Consider the following 19,663-nt stretch of genomic DNA (forward strand, 5'->3'; position numbering starts at 1 on the left):
AAATACTTATAAAGCCGGGTGTGGTTGGTGCACGCTTGTAATCTACGTGCTTGGGATGAAGAGACAGGAGGATCGCACAGGTTCGAAGCCAGCCTCGCTGGTTTAAGAGACACCGTTTCCAAATAAAAAGTAGGTCTGGGAGTGTAGCCTGGAAGTAGAAGGGTTCCCAGTACCACCCCCCTCCCAAATACTTATAAAACATTTTTTTAAATGTACTTTTATTGGTACATTGTAATTGTTTATCATAGCAAGTTTCAGTGTGATACAGACATACATGCACATGGGAGTTGGTGTGATTCCCTATATATCCCACCCCACTTCCTTCACTCCCCTATACATGTTAGCCATATTGGTAGTGATACTTTCATATAAGCACATAGCATTATTTGAACTTTTTTCTTCATCAAACCTTTTCCCCCTTTCTATTTCCCTCCCCTCTTCCCCTTTTACAGCTCTACTAGTCTTTTTCCTCATTTATCTGAAGTATCTTTTGTTTCTTATTTTCTTCCTAGCTTCCACATAGGAAAGAAAACATACAACCCTTGGTATTTAGGTATTAACTTTATTTCTTAGTTTTCTTTTTTTTTCTTTTTGGTACTGGGGATTGAATCCAGTGCATTCTACTTCTGAGCTACATCCCCAGCCCTCTTCATTTTTAATTTGGAAATAGGGTTTTGCTAAGTTACAGAGACTAGCCTCAAATCTGCCATCCTTTTGTCTCAACTCCCACGTGTGTACCACTGTGCCTGGCTTCTCTCATATAGTTTGTTTCCCTGAGTCCTAAATTCTAATATCTTAAGCTATATGAAGAAAACTAAAAATGTTCTGGAAGTTCTATGAACATTTATTACTTTCCCTGTTGATGTCTTAAAAAATCTCCCCTCTTATTTGGCACTAGAGTTGAAAATGCTTTTGTGATCCTGGAAGTTGAGGGCCCTTAATGATTTTTTTAAGTGCCATCATTTTCCCCACATGATCATGATAAGCAGCTAATAAGTAATACTAGATGTGCTCTTTGTACTAGTTATCTGTTGCTGTACAATAAATGATTCCAAAACTTAACCTACATTTATTATCATACATAGTTTTTGAGAGATAAAGAATCTGGAAGTGACATAGTTGAGTAGTTTGAGTCTTAATCTGTTTCTGTCAATGTGGCTCTTGGCAAGAAGCCTCAATTTGTTGCTGGCTATTACCAAAAGGCCCTAGTTCCTGGTTATCTGGGCCTTCGTATTCTCCTTGTGATGTAGCACCTGGCTTCCCTAGTAATGATACCACAATGGCTATTTATGCTTCCAAAAAAATAAAAGCAAACTAAAAAAATGTACAAATTATACAATTTTCTCATGTATAAAGAAAATAATATTTTTCATATGTATTTTTCCATATATAAAGAATCATAACATCTGCAGAATTTGGGTGATAAGATTTTAGTGTAGGTTCTTCACCTGTAACTAGTGTACCACTTTGGTGGATAATAGGGGAAGGCTATACATTATGTGGGCAGAGGGTATATGGGGTACCTTTGTAACTTCTATTCAGTTTTTTTGTGAGCCAAACTGCTCTAAAAAAATAAAATCCTATAGTGATTCTCTTGTAAGTTCCTCTCAACTTTATATATTTAAGTGTTATTAAGTAATGAAGATAATTTGCTATATATGGAAAATGATATTTTTCCTTTTGTAATTATCATAAATTTTATAGATTTTTTTCCAGTGATGAATTCTTTATGAAATTACCATGTTTATGTTTTAAGCAAATTAATGCTAAGCAATTGTATTTGAATTGCTTGAGAAGTATAATCTCATAGAATTAATAAAGCTTTAATAAAGCTTAAATTATTTTTCTGATGGAGAGCTTTCATGAGAAGTAGACTCTGCCAGTGTTACTCCCTGCTATGGTTTGGATATGATGTATCTCCACTAAAATTCATATTGAAGGTTGGCTCCCAAATTTTTAGTGCTGAGAGGTGTTAGGTCCTTTATAAAGTGATTAGGTCATTAAAATGGATTAGTACTTCTTAAAGATGTTGAGTTCTTGCTCTCATGGTACTAGAGTAATTAACCTTAAAGTATGTTATTAGAAAGGGAAACTACTGCCATATGCACCTTTCTGCCCACAGCTATTTACTACTTTTCTGTCATGAGTTGAGTAGCACCATCCTCTCATTAGAACTGAATAGATGTTGGTGCTATAGTCTTGGACTTCCAAAACTGTGAGCTAAAACCTCTTTGCTCTATAAATCACTCAGTCTCAGGTTATAGCACAAATGTTCTGGGAAATAGTAGCCTAGAATAACCAGAGATTAAAAGAAAAAGAAATGTCATGAACTTTGCTTGCGGTTGTAAAGCATCATTACTAGTTTCATTCATTACTAGTTTTTAATTCATTAATTATATGTCTAGAATTAAGATTACTTAAGGGTTGTGCTTTTCTTTTTAGTTATATAGGTGAGTTTTAAAAAGTTTATCATCTATCATTCCTTCTCCTACCTTCAAATAGATAGTCTCTTTCATCCTGTTTATACAAGGCTTATCAATAACCAGTTTCTTTGGATGATCTATTTTGAGCTTCATATAATGTTACTTTGTGGAGTGAAAGAACAAGACCAGGTTAATTTAGACAGTTCTACAACTTAATTTTAAAAAATTAAAATAGTCTTAAATAATTTGGAAGTGTAACCTCTTTTAAAAAGTCTTTTCCTTTTTTAGTTGATTACAGACATAGTGAAACCAGTGCCACGGCTCTGATGGTTGCTGCAGGACGAGGCTTTACAAGTCAAGTAGAGCAGCTAATTAGTATGGGAGCCAATGTCCACAGTAAAGCATCAAATGGCTGGTAATGTTAGAGTGCACTGAGTTTTGTTTCTTTGTATAGCCACACATATCTTTCTAAAAATTTTGTATTTGTTTTTATGTTAAAAGCAATTGTATCATAATTGCTGGTACATCTTTAATGGGTAAATAAATAACTTTGAGTAACTAGTTTTGTAATTTTGAGAGAAAATTATTTCTCTTAGCCTGGTACCTTTGAATTTTTGCAGGATGGCTTTAGATTGGGCTAAACACTTTGGGCAGACTGAAATTGTGGATCTTCTAGAATCTTACAGGTAAAACCTTATACTATTTTTAATTAATCCTACTGTCTTTTATAAAAAACTGTAGTTGTGTAAATCACAGAATGTATAAATGTTGGCTTCTTATGGTGCCTTGTTCTGAAATATTTTTGTAATTGTATGTTTTTCATTGTGATTTTCTTTAGATCGCTGGTAAGATCTGTTGTGTTCTAGTATTTATCTTATTTTTATTTTATTAAAAAGTCAAGCCGGGCGTGGTGGCGCACGCTTGTAATCCCCGCGCTTGGGAGGCAGAGACAGGAGGATCGCGCAGGTTCGAAGCCAGCCTCGTGCGCTGGCTTAGGAGACCCTGTTTCCAAATAAAAATGTAAAAATAGGTCTGGGAGTGTAGCCCGGAGGTAGAAGGGCTTCCAGGAACCCCAGTACCACCAAAAAAAAAAAAAAAAAAAAAGAAGATTCAGAGAAACCACATTAAAAAAAAAAAAAAGTCAAAAGGGGGAATCTACCAGTTAAACATAGTAGATACAGTATATTTATTTCTTTACATTTTACAAACCTCACTAAAATGAAAATAAAAGGGAATATAAAAGGTATAAAACAACAAAGTTAAAGACAATGTAAAGGGTCATGACAACTGATGGAAGATGTTAATAAATTTATAGATGCTTGGTAGCTAATTGGTGGTAATTGACTTAGCTGAACTAAGAAAACTTACAGTGCCATTGAGAACCTCATTTTAGCTTTAGACCTAAAGTACTTAGAATGAAGCAATGAAAGAAGGGCTAAAACAAAAAACAACAAAATTTGCAGACTTGGTTATTCTCTGTGATAAACATTTATTTAGAGTTCTAGTTCATCTTCTTCCTTGCTGCCAGTTAGTGTCCTTTCCCACCTCAGCAGGAAATGGGAGGTTATTAAAAATTAGCCACAGAGGGTCTGAACTCGGAGGTTACCTGGTACAGTGGGGATGAGGTATCAAACAATAAAGTGGTATAAATAAAAGATTATAGACTGACAGTTGAAATATCATCCACTCCTTTTCCATGCCATCCATTGTCACCTTTTCCTGTTTGAAGTTTATGTTCTGTGGATATCTTGAAAAAATATATCCAAGTCTAGAGAAAGTATTTAGAATTACAGGATGTTTGGTGTTCCTTCAATGAAATGTTTTATCTTTAAATCAGATGATTTAGCAATCCCCATCTGTATACAGGGTGTTCTTTTTATGGGTTACAGTTTAAAAATAAACTTCCAAAGATTGATTATTAGACATTTGAGTGGGAAAGCACCCAAGAACCAAACCAAACCAAGAAGAGTAGTAACAAAAACTCTTGGAACTTAGATAAAACGAGTAAGCATCAGGGACCAGAATGAAAAACAAAACAAAACTATAAAACTCTTGTTAGTTTTGGACTTAATATTCCTTTCTCCCAAGCTAGGGCTCAGTTGCTCATGCCTGTAACCTCAGAATTTGGAAGACTGAAATAGGATTCCAGATTTGTCTAGCTTCAGTAACTTAATGAGGTCTTCCATAACCCTGTTGACCCTGTTTCAAAATAAAAAGTAGAATAGGAGTGGGGCTAGAATGCCCTGAGTTCAATTCCTAGTACCACCACTACCCCCCCGCACCCAAAATAAAAAGAAAAGAGAAAGGCTGTTTCCTCCATCTCATGTGTTGGCCATGCATCCAGGTCTTGACGTAGGAAGTGGCTAGAGGAGAAGGATTGTCGCAGACTAAACTCAGTCGGGTCGTAATTGTCCGCTCCCGGTCACATCCTCAGAAAGATGGGGCAAAAGGCAGGTGAAGTTCTGCAGAAACTTATCTGCAGCGATTCTTTCCCCTCTATGAATTCCTTAAGTTTTTAGGTAGGACGCTTTGGAAAGAACCTGAGGTGGACAAAGGCTTCTTGAGCCAATGACACTTTATTACAGAAACCCCGAAAAATTTATACCCTTCACCAGTAAAGTTAATAATAAGAGAAAAGGGAGTGAATGCAATCACTGTGAAATAATAATGAATGACATGTAAACAAAGGTAATAAAACTAGTCCTTCAGCTGGCTGTTGATCTTTGAGAGATTAACTCCTGATCCTCTCCAAGGTCTTGCAGATAAGCAGTTCCAGGGGACGACCTCCCAGGAGAAACAGGCATGCCCAAGGCTTGGGGGCTTCTCGGAGAATCTTCTTTAACTTTCTTGGAACTTTCCATCTTTTGGGCTCAGTTCAAATAGCAAGTGTGGGGAGATGTGGTGATTCAGGTGGATGTGATAGGGTTTCTTCAGGTGTTGGCATCTTATCTTGTAAATCTGAAAGCTTAAGCAAACTCACAACACAGTTTGGCAGACAAAATACCACAAACAACACCACAAAGTTCTTGGATTTAATTGTCAGATGTATTTCCTTAACTGCTGAGCACTCTTCTTTAGACAACAAGCCTATTAAAAGCCTATCCATCTTTAATAATCCATTTCCCTGTCACAAACTCTCTGCAACCTGCTTCTAACTTTCTAATTCCTTTCTTTCCTAGTTGGGACTTTCTTATGATAAGCTCTTCTTCATGCAAAAATGCTTTTCTTACTCTTACGGTATTTCCTTTCCTTCATACATATATATTTAGAACGTCTCTCCTTTATTTTGTCATATTCATTCCTCACCATGCGGCCAGTCTCTCTGTCTCCGGGGATGCTCACACTGGGCGTAAAAGTCAACAATCTTTTTCCTTGGGTCTATTGTATTTGGGCAACTAAGTTGTTTATCTTCTCTGTCTCTAGGCAGGATCTCAAGGGTAAACACAGTTAGCTTACCGGAGTTAATGGCTTAACCTAAGTTAGTGATAGGAATGAGGGGGAGTTAATGGCTTAACCTAAATTAGTGATAGGAATGAGGGTCGGAGACCCTTTGCGATTGCTGCAGCTGGAATGCTTATCACAGCATCTGAGTTCTGGCCAGTTTTTCATTATTATTGAGCAAAGCCAAGGGCGTTTAGATAAATTATTAGAGAATTTATTTTCACGGACTCAATCTCTTTCATAGTCCTGGTCTCACATCACCGGAGCAATTCGTGTAGAGAGTTAAAAGGAATCATTACCAAGAAAATAATAGTCATGAAGGGTATCTAAAAGTGGGGGGTACTTTGGCCAGAGACGACACCTCCTTCTCGGGGCTTGTTGCCGATTGGCTATGTGGAGTGGGGTCTCAACACATAGATGCCGAGGCAGCAGGCAGTCTCGGCAAAGGATCACTGGAGATGTGGCCTTGGGGAGGGACAGATATCCCTCTTGCTCCCCCTTTTCTCTCTCTTTTCTGGCCATCTTGAGGTAAGAGTAGCTTTTTCTCCTCCATGCCCTGAGACCTGCCACCTTGGTCTCTGCCTTGGAGCCAGCCAACCATAAACTGAAACCTCTACAACTATCAGCCAAAGAAACCTTTCTTCCTCCAAGTTGTGACTATTAGGTATTTTGGTTGTAGCAATGTAAAAGCTCACTAAAACAACTTTTGTTATTAGAATAATGTGCTATATTATTAATTTTATGAAATAAAATTAACAGAACAAAGCAGGACATGAATCTTTGTTGGGATTTCATCTTTATGAGGCCTGCCCACATTCATCCTGTCTAAAAATTGCAGTTTACCTCTGTATGGTTTATATCCTTAACCTGTTCTACTCTTTCTTTCTTATTAACAAAAACTCATTGAACCTATGACTCTTTAGTATATTTATAAAATTTGTTTATTTATTGTATTTTGTTTGTCATTGTACTTTTCTCTAATAGAATTTAGTGTTACAGGCATGTTGATGTATGCCTGTAGTCCTCGTATTTGGGAGGCTGAGATAGGAGGATCACATGTTTAAGACCAGTGTCAGGCAAGTAGCGAGACTCTCATATAGGGCCAGGGGTGTAGCTCAGAGATAGAGCTCAGAAGTATAATACCTCTGGATTCAATCCTCTGTACCCAAAAATAAAAAATAAAAATAATAGAGTTTAGTGTCTTGTCAGTGAATATTTATTGAATGAATTAATACATAAGAAAAAATTTAAATTAAAAATGTGATAAAATTAATTTTATTAATTAAAATGTGATAAAAAATAATTCAGAAAGATTCTAAGATAAAACTTAAATTTTTGTACAAAATAGGAAGAACATACAAGAGATGGAAAATTGTGAAAAAAGATGAGGAAAATAGCCAGATGTAGTGGCCTGTAATCCTAGTACTTGGGAGGCAGAGGCTGGAGGATTGAAGGTTCAAGGCCAGCCTCAGCAATTTAGTGAGGGCTTCAGCAACTTAGTGAGATCTTGTTTCAGAATAAAAATAAAGTTTCTGTAGGGGTACAGTGCTCCTGGGTTCAATCTCTAGTGCCAAAAAATTAACTAGCTAAATAAATGAATTATAAACTTACGATGGCCAGGGTGATTCAGGTCTATGATCCCAACTATCCAGGATGCTGGGGCAGGAAGATTACAAATTTGAGGCTACTCCTGGCAAGATCTTGTCTCAAAAAAAGGCAGGGTAATGGCCCCTTAGTGGTAATGGCCCTTGGTTCAATTCCCAGTACTGCAAAAAGAAGAAAAAATTGTTTGCTAAATTATTTATATTGATTGCTAAAATTTACACCTTTGAACAAGATATGTCTTTATTTATCTTTTAAAAAGTAAGAAAAAACAGAATATTTTAAAACATCTTGAAATTCAAAATATTAGTTTTAAAATTATATATTTTCTCTATTGAAAATGGTCATTTTTCCATTTTGTGTCTTATTTTATTTTTTAAAAATTTTTTATTGGTACATTGTAGTCATACATATTAATGGAATACAAGATGGTGGAAATACAAATACAAGATGCACTCATCACCCAATTAGCTCTTATCCAATTCTCGCCCCATTCCCTCCCCCACCTCCTTCTGATGTTTGGTTTAGTGATTGATTTTGATATATATGTTAAAATGCATCATGTGTATTAGAGAATTTCCCTCTTCCCCCCTCTCATTCCCTCAGTTAGGTCGCCTTATTTTCTCATCTATAGAATCTGCTTCTTTGTCTAGTGTTTCTCCTATAACCCATTTCTCCTTAGCTTTGGCATATTAGGGAGAACATCTGATTTCTTATTTTTTGTGACTGACTAAATTCACTTAGCATAATGTCCTCCAGTTTCATCCATTTCCCTGTAAATGACATAATTGTGTTTTTCTTTATGGCTGAGTAAAATTCCATTGTGTACATATCCCATAGTTTTGTAATCTATTCATCTGTTGATTAACATCTTGGCTGGCTCCATAGTTTGTCAATGAAGAATTGTACAGCTGTGAACATAGATATGCATGCATTAGTTTAGTAGTTTGGTTTCCATTCTTTTGGGTAGATACCCAGAAGTGGTATTGTTGGACCATATGGTAAGTTCATTCTCATTTTTCTGAGGATACTTCATACTGGTTTCCAAAGTGGTGGCACTAATTTGCCACCAATAATGTATTAGAATTCCCATTTCTCCAAATCCTCACCAGCATTTGTTGTTTGTGTTTTGAATGATTGCCATTATAGTTGGAGTTAGGTAAAACCTCAGGGTAGTTTTGATTTGATTTTTTGACTCTTTATTTGACTCTTGATTTCTAATGATGATGGGCATTTTCATGCATTTATTGGCCATTTGAATTTCTTCCTTTATGAAGTATCTGTTTAGATCACTTGCCTATTTATTTATTTATTTATTTATTTATTTATTTATTTATTTTTTGTGGTACCGGGGTTCCTGGAAACCCTTCTACCTCCAGGCTACACTCCCAGACCTATTTATATTTTTTAATTTGGAAACAGGGTCTCTTATGCTAGTGAGGCTGGCTTCGAACCTGTGTGATCCTCCTGTCTCCGCCTCTCAAGCGTGGGGATTACAAACGTGCTCCTGTCTCCACCTCCCAAGCATGGGGATTACAAACGTGCACCACCACACCTGGTGCTTGCCCATTTTTTGATTGGGTTATTTGTTTTCTTAGTATTGAGTTTCTTGAGTTCTCTGTATATTTTAGACATTAGTCCTCTATCAGAGGAGTATTTGGCAAAAATAATCTCCCATTCTGTTGGCTATCAGTTGAGGTTCTTTATAGTTTCCTTTGCTGTGCAGAAGCTCTTCAGTTTCATGCAATCCCCCGTATTGATTCACCTTTTAGTTTCTTGTGCCTTTGGAGTCTTGTTGATAAAGTTTTTATCTGTGCCAATGTGTTGCAGTGCCCTCTTCAAGGAGCCTCAAGGTCTCTGGTCTAATTTCCAAGCCTTTGGTCCATCTTGAATTGACTCTCTTAAGTGTATAGATTTGTTTCTGAGTCTTCTAATCTGCTCCATTGGTCTATGTATCTCTTGTTTCAGGACCTTGCTGTTTTTATTTACCATGGCTTTATAGTATAGTTAGAAATCAGGTATTATGATTCATCATCCTGCTTTTTTTTTTTTTTTGCTAAGAACTACTTTGGCTATTCCATTTTTTGTTGTTGTTTGTTTGTTCCAAATGAATTTAAAGACTGCTTTTTTCTATGTCTGTGAAATGATCTTGGCAATTTAATGGGTATTTTGTGTTAAATCTGTAGATCACATTTGGAAGCATAGCCATTTTTTTTTTTTTTTTTTTGTGGTTCTGGAGTTCTTGGAAGCCCTTCTACCTCTGGGCTACACTCCCAGACACACACACACACACACACACACAGATACACACACACACACACACACACACACACACACACACACACACACACCAACACGCCCAGCTGAAGCATGGCCATTTTGATGGCATTTATTTTGCCTATACAAGGAACATGAAAGATCTTTTCCATCTTCTAAGGTCTACTTCAATTTTTTTTCAGTGTATTATAATTTTCTTTGTAGAGGGTTGAGGTCTTTTACCTCCTTGGTTAAATTTATTCCTAACTGGCAGTGTTTTCTAGATTTCTATTTCAGTAGATTTATGATTGGTATATAGAAAAGCTTCTGATTTTTAAGATTGATTTTTGTATCCACTTTGCTGAATTTGTTGATAAGTTCTATAAAATTTTATGTTGATTCGTTGGGTCTTCAAGTATGGTGTCATGTCATCTGCAAATAGTAAAAGTTTGAGTTCTTTTTCTATTTGTATACTTTGATTTTTTTTTTTTCTTGCTTATTGCTCTGGCTAGAGTCTCAAGTACTATTTTGAAGAGTGGTGATAATCGACAGTCTTGTCTTGCTCCTGTTCTTAGGGGAAATTCTCAAAGTTTTTCCCCATTTAATATGATGTTGGCTGTGGGCCTATTGCAGATTGCCTTTATGATGTTGAGGTATGTTTCTTCTATTCCTATTCTCTGTGGTGCTTTTAGCATAAATTGATGTTGGATTTTGTCAAATGTTTTTTCAGCATCTATTGAAATGATCATGTAATTTTTGTCTTTGGTTCTGTTTATATGATGAATAATATGGATTGATTTTCATGTTGAACCAGCCTTGCATTTTGGATGAACCTTGCCTGGTCATGGTGTATGATTTTCTTGATGTGATTTTGAATGTGTGTTGCTAGTATTTTGTTTAGTAGTTTTGCATCCAAGTTCATAAAAAATATAGGCCTGTAGTTTTTCTTCTGTGAGCTGTCTTTTTTGGTTTTGGTATTAATGTTATGTTGGCTTCATAGAATGTATTTGGGAGAGTCCTATTTTTTTCTATTTCACGAAATAGAAAAGGAGGAGTATTGGGATTAGCTCTTTTATAAAGGCTATATAAAATTCCCTTCAGGTTTTTCTTTGATGGTAAGCTCTTTATTGCTGTTTGCAATCTCTTTGACTGCTACTGGTTGGTTTAAATTCTCTATATCTTCTTGACTCAGTTTAGGCAGGTTGCATTTATCTAGAAAGTTGTCAGTTTCCTCCAGATTTTCCATTTTGTTGGAGTATAGTTTTTCAAAGTAGTTTCTGATAATCCTTTGGATTTCTAGATGTCAGTGATAATCTCCTTTTTCATCTCTTTGTAATTTGGGTTGATTCTCTTTTTTTTGGTTAGGTTGGCTAGTGTTTTGTCTATCTTGTTAATTTTTTCAAGAAACCAGCTTTTGGTTTTTTTGATTTTCTGTATTTTTTTTATTCTCTACTTTGTTGATTTCCACTGTGATTTTAAAAATATTCTGTCTTCTACTGGCTTTGGGGTTCCTGTTTTTCAAAGGCACTGAGGTGAGTCATTAGGTTATTTATTTGGTGATTTTTCTGTTTTTTTTATGTGAGCACTCAGTGCTATGAATTTTCCTCTAACTACTGCCTTCAACATGTCCCAGGGGTTTTGATAAGTTGTATCTCTATTTTCCTTTGTTTCTAGAAATTTCTTGATTTCACCCCTTATTTCTTCTGTGACCCAGTCTCAGTCAACAGTGTGGTGTTCAGTCTCCACATGTTAAGATGGTTACTCTGGGTCTTCTTATAGTTGATTTCTAGTTTCATTCCATGATGGTCTGAAAAGACACAGGGCAGTATGGCACATTTTTGAATTTGCAAGTGCTTGCTTTGTGGCTTAGGATGTGTTCTATTTTGGAAACGATTCCATGAGCAGCTGAGAATAATGTGAACCCTTCTGTAATGGGTGGAATATTCTATATGTGTGTAATAGCTTCATTTGGTTGATGATATTCTTTAGGTCTGAGGCATCTTTACTGACCTTTTGTCTAGAAGATCTATATAATGGTGTGAAAGGGGTATTGAAGTCTCCCATTATTATTGTGTTGAGATTTATGTGTGACTTAATATCACAATGAGTTTCTTTTATGAAGGTAGCTGCACCTATGTTTTGCGTATAAATGTTGACTATCGTTATTTCCTCTTTCTGGATTGTTCCTTTTACCAGTAAAAAATGACCTGTGTCTCTTGCATAAGCTTAGGCTTGAAGTCTAACTTGTCTGATATAATAGTTGATACTCCTGCTTGTCTTCGAGTTCCTTTGGCATGTATTACCTTTCTCCAGCCCTTTACCTTAAGTTTGCTACTATCTTTACTTGTAAGTTGTTTTTCTTTCAGGCAGCAGATATATTCTGGTTTTTAATCCATTTTGCCACTTTATAGTCTTTTTATTGGGAAGTTGAGGTCATTTACGTTCAGTGTGATAATTGAGAGATGATTTTTATTCCTAACACTATTAGATTTAACTTCTGTTTGAGGTAATGTTTGTTGTTCTTTGTTTAGTTGTTTGCTGGATGGAATTTCTTGTTTCTCTGGTTCTGGTGTATATTACTTATTTCTTCTTTGCAGTTAATCTCTGAGTATTCTCTAGTGCTGGTGTGGAAGACAAATTCCTTCTGCTTCTGGCAGTCACGGAAGATTTTTATTTCCCTATCTAATTTGAAAGATAGTTTTGCTGGGTAGTAATTTTTTGGCTGCAAGTTGGTTTTTTTCTTCAGAGTTTGGAATATGCTACTCCAGGCCCTTTGTGTTTTTATACTTGGTTTGGGAATTCTGGGGTGATTCTAATTGGTATGCTTCTGAATGTCACTTTGTCTTTTGTTTTTGTTGCCTTTAAGATTCTCTCCTTGGGTTTTATATTGGGTTGTTTGACTATTATGTGGTATTGGGAGCCTTTTTTCTAATCTTGTCTAAAAGGTGTTCTATAAGTTTCCTGTACCTGTGTATCGACCTTTTCCTCTATATTTGGAAAATTTTATGATATTACTTCTTTGAAAAGATTGTTGATCCCTTTGGTTTCATCTTCTTTTCCCTCCTCAACTCTTTAAAATGGGCCCATATTTGGACATTTTCAATGTGCAATTCTTGTCGTTGAACTGTTTTTTTCTAAGTTATATATCATGTGTTTGTTTTTGGAGTGATCATGTTCTAGGAGTGAGATTCTATTCTCCATGTAGTCTAATCGATTGTTTATAGTTTGAATTGATGCCTTCACGTCAATGATTACATTCTTTATTTCTTTCAGATTCTCTTTAAATTCTTTTTGGAAGTCCTGTATTATTTCCACAGTTACATTCCCAATTTGACCTTCTGGAGATCTCTGCAATTCTCTGGAGTCAGGTTCTGTTATTGAGGTGTTGTGGGAGCTTATTGCTTCCTTGTTATTCCTCATGATTTCAGAAGTTTTTATGTATTGTTTTTGATAGATTTCTCTCAATCTCGAGATGTCAGCTGGTATTTCCAAGGGCAAATTGTATTGTATTCAACAGTGAAGGTTAAGTGAAGGAAGTGAAGTTGTAAATGGACGAATAGGGTAAAGCCTCAGATAGGATGGAATAGAATGAGAGTATGAATTTGGTAAGGTAATATATATTAGATGAAAACAGTCTTTTTTTTTAAGCTCTTTAAAAGAGATTGGACTGAATTGAACTTCTTAGAAATACTATTGATAATTATTTATGGTGGCAGTAGTTTATATTTTTACATACAGGAGGACGAATCAGGTCATTTATTTCAGTAATTTAAGCTGCTGTTAGAAAATAGCATATTTTGGGGCCTCCGAGGCCGGGATCGAAGCCTGCCAAGGGGTTAGGCCGGTGCTGGGGCCAGCGAGGCTGGCATCGGAGCCTGCCTTGAGGCAAGGCCAGTACTGGGGCCTCCGAGGCCAGGATAAGAGCCTGCCGAGGGGTTAGGAAGGTACTGGGGCCAGTGAGGCCGGCATTGGAGCCTGCCGTGAAGTAAGGCCGATACTGGGGCCTCCTAGGCCAGGATAAGAGCCTGCTGAGGGGTTAGGCCGGTGCTGGAGCCAGTGAGGCCGGCATCGCAGCCTGCCGTGAGTCATGGCCGGTGCTGGGACCTCCGAGGCCAATATCGGAGCCGGCCGAGGGGTTAGGCCGGTGCTGGGGCCAGCAAGGCCGGCACCGGAGCCTGCCATTAGGCAAGGCTGGTACTGGGGCCTCCGAGCCCGGGATTGGAACCTGCCGAGGGGTGAGGCCGATGCTGGGCCAGCGAGGCCGGCATCGGAGCCTGCCATGAGGCAAGGCCGGTACTGGGTCTTCCGAGGCCAGGATAACAACCTGCCGAAGGGCTAGACCGGTGCTGGGGCCAGCAAGGCCGGCATCGGAGCCTGCCGTGAGGCGAGGCCAGCATCGGAGCCTGCCGTGAGACATGGCCAGTGCTGGGGCCTCCTAATCCGGGAACGGAACCTGCCGAGGGGTTAGGCTGGTGCTGGGGCCAGCGAGGCCGGCACCGGAGCCTGCCATGAGGCAAGGCTGGTACTGAGGCCTCCGAGCCCGGGATTGGAGCCTGCCGAGGGGTGAGGCCGATGGTGGGGCCAGCAAGGCCGGCATTGGAGCCTGCCGTGAGGCAAGGCCACTCCTGCGGCCTCCAAGGCCAGGACCGAAGCCAGCTTAAGGGTTAGACCGGTGCAGGGGCCAGCGAGACTAGACCTGGGGCCTCCCATGAGGCAAGGCCGCTGCTTGAGCCAACGAGGTCTGGATCAGTCCACTGAGTAGCCAGGCCACTACTGGGACCATCAAGAGTGGGATCGGTACTTGCAACGCAGCATGCACAGAGAAATATCGTGGAAAATATAAATCAGACGCTTCTCTTAATCAGCAATAACTAGGAGGAAAAGGGCAACAGGAAGAGGTTGAGCTATAGAAAGGGCCCTATAGTGAAGCAACTAATGTGACCAATCAGAGGGTATGTAATACTGGAGGGCGGAGCCTCTTTAAAACGCAGGAGGTACATAAACAAATGTATCAAAGTAAATCACCAAAGAAGCCTGCGATGGAGGGAAGGGGAGGGAATGGGATGGGGGCTGAAGGAGGGCTAATTGGATGATGTGTGCTTGTATATCCTCTCAAGTCTTGTATTCCAATGTGATTGATATATGACTACAATGCACCAATTTAAAAAATAAATTAATAAAAATAAAAAAAAAGAAAATAGCATATTTGACCTGCAGTATATATAGAATTACCTATAGAGTTTTGTTTTAGTGTAGAGTTTAGTTTGTTTTAGTGTAGACCATTCATCAGAATATTGTTTATAATAGTTGACCAATTGAAAACAATAAGAAAATACAAATGATGAACAAATGATTTTTAAGTATTATTTAGGTAATTTGCATACTATTATAATTAACTCATTTAAATGTATACAGTTCAGTGATTTTTTTTTTTTTTTGGCAGGGGTTCTGGGAATTGAACCCAAGAAAATTCTGACTTTGAGCTACACCCCAACCCCTTTATTATTATTATTTTTAAAATTTTGCAACAGAGTCTTGCTAAATTGCTTTAGGATCTTAGTAAGTTGGTGAGGCTAGCCTCAAAACTTCAGTGTTCAGGTTTCAGCTCTCCACATAATGGGATTACAGGCATGTGTCTCTGCACACTGCTACAATTGAGTGATTTTTTTTTTTTTGCTATGTTTATAGACTTAGAAGTCATCACCACAGTTTTAGAAAAGTTTTATCTTTAACAGTCATACCATATTTTCCTCCACCACTCCTAGCTCTAAGGCAACCACTAATCTACTTTATGTTTCTATAGATTTGTCTTTTCTAGAGTTGCCTGTTCTGGATTTTTCTGTTTACTTCCTGTTTTTATAGATTTGTCTTTTCATTATAAAAATGGGATCATATGATATGTGGCTTTTAGTAATTGGCTTCATTCACTTAGCATAATCTTTTCAAGGTATATCCATATTAGAGTTTTTTTTTTACTGAATAATATTCCACTTTATCAAAATACCTAACTTATCAACTAATGCACATTTAGGTTGTTTCCACTTTTTGATTATTATGAATAATTTTGGTATGGAATTTTTTAATTCACAGATGTATATGGATATAATTTTTTCCTTTCTTCTATACATATACACGTGTACACGCACACAAACCTAAAAGTAGAATCACTGGGACATATGGTGATTCTGTGTTTAACCTTTTAAAGAGATATTCACTAACACTTACTGCCTTTTTTATGGTAGCCATCCTACTGGATGTGAAATGCTATGTTACTGTGGTTTTGATTTTTATTTCTATGATGACAAACATGTGGAACATCTTTTCAAGTATGTATAGGCCATTTGTTTATTTCCTTTAGAGAAATGTTTACAGATTTTGATTTTCCTTTTTTTTTTTTGGTACTGGAGATTGAACTCAGGGACATTCTTCTGAACGTTTTAAACATTTTTTATTTTGGAACAGGGTCTGGTTAAGTAGCAAAGGTGGCCACGAACCTGGGATCCTCCTATCTCAGCCTCCCAAGTACTGGGATTAAAGGTGTATACCACCATACCAGGTTCAGATTGTGATTTTCTAAAAACAACTATTTGAATAAATTTGCTTGAAACTAAAACATGAATTATAGTTGGTATGTTGTATCACTTAACCTTCCTTAAGATATATTGAAAAATTAAAGAAGGACATAATGGGAATCATTGGTTTTTAAGAAGTTCGTTCTCTCTCTCTCTCTCCCTCTCTCTCTCTCTCTCTCTCTCTCTCTCTCTCTCTCTCTCTCTCTCTCTCTCTCTCTCTCTCCTCTCTCCTCTCTCTCTCTCTCTCTCTCTCTCTCTCTCTCTCTTTCTCTTCCTCTCTCTCTCTCTCTCTCTCTCTCTCTCTCTCTCTCTCTCTCTCTCTCTCTCTCTCTCTCTGGTGGTACTGGGGATGGAACCTGTCTACCTCTGGGCTACACTACCAGACCTATTTTTTATATTTTTTATTTGGAAACAGGGTCTCTTAAACCAGCAAGGCTGGCTTCGAACCTGCGCGGCCCTCCTGTCTTCACCTCCCAAGCGCAGGGATTACAAGCATGCCCCAGCACGCCCGACTAAGAGGTTTCTTTTTAATGAGAACTCTCTTGATTGTTTTTAGTGCCTCATTGGAATTTGGAAATCTAGATGAAAGTTCTTTGGTTCAAACAAATGGAAATGATCTCAGTGTGGAAGACAGAGAACTCTTGAAAGCTTATCATCATAGTTTTGATGATGAAAAAGTAGACTTGGATTTGATCATGCATCTTCTATATAATATCTGCCATAGTTGTGATGCTGGTAAGTAAGCATTTTCTGAAAACTGGATTTAAAAATTAATATTTTGATTTTAAAAATTATTAAAATTAATATTAAGATTATTAAGATTAAGATTTTAATCGTTCATTTATAGTAATATCGAATAATTATCAGCATATGGTAGTTTATCAGTATTTGAAAACACATGAAATAATTCTATATATAGTTCTTTTGATTGCCTCCGATTTCACATTAAAAATGTTCTTCTCCAAGGTGCAGTATTAATTTTTCTACCTGGATATGATGAAATTGTTGGTTTGAGGGATCGCATTCTATTTGATGACAAGCGGTTTGCTGACAATACACATAGGTAAAATTTTAAGCTTTATATTTGTTGCCTAAGTAAGAGACAGGTACTACAGTATATTTTCTCTTTCACTTGTCAACAGATATCAAGTCTTTATGCTTCATTCAAATATGCAAACATCTGATCAAAAGAAAGTATTAAAAAACCCACCTCCAGGTGTTCGAAAAATAGTAAGCATCATAAAACTTACTTTCCTTAATTTTAACAGCATTTGTTCTATTTTTATATTAATTATAAAATAATATCCTATTGCAGATCCTTTCTACCAATATTGCTGAAACCAGTATCACAGTAAATGATGTTGTCTTTGTTATTGATTCTGGCAAGGTAAAAGAGGTATGTATTGATAAATTGTATTTTTACAGAAATGAGGGAGGTTGAGTTCCATTTCAAGAAATGTACATGTAAGCAAAATACATTTAGTGAAAAAATTTATTTCTAAATTAATTTAACATAGTAAATACTGATTTTCAATAAATAATCAACCTTCAGTGTAGGTTATCTATTTTGTTATTTCAACAAACGGACAAAAAATAGCTTCTACTCACTAAATAATGAAAGAAAAGTGTTGTGGCCACACCATATGGAATTTGGTCACATGTTTTCTATATTTTCCTCTTACATGTAGGCATGGACAATGTCCCTCTTGTTCACTGTTCTATCTCCAATGCTGCACATATTGTAGGAGTTCAAAAAGTATTTATTTCAGGAGGACCTTGATGGAAGAAGAAGAAAAAAAAAAAAAGGAAAAAACACCTATAAAGCCATGTTCAAAAACTATAGCTATCAGATCAGATTCACTACCTGCTCTTATTTTAAAACAAAAAGCATTTCATGTACTCTTACCTACTGTATATAGCTGCTTTCACATACATTGTGATGGCATTTAAGCAATTGCAACAGCAACTCCCTCAAAGCCTAGAAATATTTACTACTTGGCCCTTTGATATAAATAAAAGGTAGTATTTCATTTTTGTGTGTGTGTGTGTGGTGCTGTGTATTAAACACAAGGGCATTCTACCCCTGAGCTTCGCCCTCAGCTCTTTTTATTTTTGAAACAGGGTTTTACCAAGTTGCTGAGAGTCTCTCTACATTGCTAAGGCTGTCCTCGAACCTGCAATCCTTTTGTCTCAGCATCCCAAGTAGTGATATTATAGGTATGTGCTGTCATACATGGCATATTTATTTAATTTCTGCATTGGAATACCTAGTAGTTTTCAGTAACCCTAACTTTTGCTAAGTCCAAACAATGAAAGAATGAAAATGACAATTGATTTTTTTTTAAGGGAAGAGGATATTGGGTTTGTTTAGTAGATGTAAATGATCATTTTAATTGTGCAAAATAATTATTTCAATGGAAGTTTTAGAAATATCTCACAGCGAATAAAATTTTCATATAGAATTTATAGAATTTTTTTGTGTGTGGTGCTGGGGATTGAACCCTGGGGCATTCTACCTCCAAGCTACACCCCCAGCTACTTATTTTTTATTCTTTATTTTGAAACAGGGTTTCAGTAAGTTATGGGGTACCTCACTAAGTAGCTGAGGCTGGCTGTAAACCCACAATCCTCCTGTCTCAGCATCCCAAGTACTGGGATTACAAGTGTTGCACCACCATGCCTGGCTCTCATATAGAATTTGATCATATTCTTTGTAGTTGGATACTGGAGGGATAATTTTGTGGGGTTTTTGTAATAGGTCAATAGTAAATCTTATTAAAATGAGTGGTGAGCCAGTGAAAGTTTATATTTTGTTTCTCTACAGTTATCTAAAGTTGATGGTAATGGGCTTTTCATGTTTTAGAAATTTATTCTGTATTATTTATCTAGTAAATCATGGTTTGAACATGGTGGTAGTATCAAAAGTTACTCTAGATACTTTTAACTAATGAAAAACATTTTTTTTTTTTTTTTTAATTTTTGGTGGTACTGGGGTTCCTGGAAGCCCTTCTTCCTCTGGGCTACACTCCCAGTCCTATTTTATATTTTTGAAACAGGGTCTCTTACGCCAGCACGGCTGGCTTCGAACCTGCGCGATCCTCCTGTCTCCGCCTCCCAAGCGCGGGGATTACAAGCGTGCGCCACCACGCCCGGCTGAAAAACATTTTATTAAAAACTAAGAAACATTTTCTAAAAGTTCTATAAAATATTACGAGAGGCCATTTTAATTTGCTATGTTTGTTTTGTGGTGCTAAAATGTGAACCCAGGGCCTGTGTAAACATTCTTATCAAGTTATGTTTTCAGCCCTTTTAATATTTTTATATAATTAAGTTAATTTATTTTGTGACCTTGGAGATTCAACCTAGAGG

General features: G+C 37.0%; 1 protein-coding gene across 1 annotated transcript in view; it reads left to right on the top strand.

Annotated features, from left to right (window-relative positions):
* YTHDC2 (YTH N6-methyladenosine RNA binding protein C2) overlaps nt 1–19,663 on the top strand; it is a gene marked incomplete at both ends in the record, with an annotated part of 76,448 nt that overhangs the window by 32,456 nt on the left and 24,329 nt on the right. The window contains 6 exons of the mRNA XM_080689001.1: nt 2,712–2,838; nt 3,044–3,109; nt 16,851–17,029; nt 17,261–17,357; nt 17,437–17,524; nt 17,610–17,690. Coding sequence (XP_080545127.1) covers nt 2,712–2,838; nt 3,044–3,109; nt 16,851–17,029; nt 17,261–17,357; nt 17,437–17,524; nt 17,610–17,690 — 638 coding nt within the window. The remainder of the gene's footprint in view (nt 1–2,711; nt 2,839–3,043; nt 3,110–16,850; nt 17,030–17,260; nt 17,358–17,436; nt 17,525–17,609; nt 17,691–19,663) is intronic.

The sequence above is a fragment of the Muscardinus avellanarius genome (genome assembly GCF_963383645.1).
Source record: "Muscardinus avellanarius genome assembly, chromosome: 1".
NCBI lineage: Eukaryota > Metazoa > Chordata > Mammalia > Rodentia > Gliridae > Muscardinus > Muscardinus avellanarius.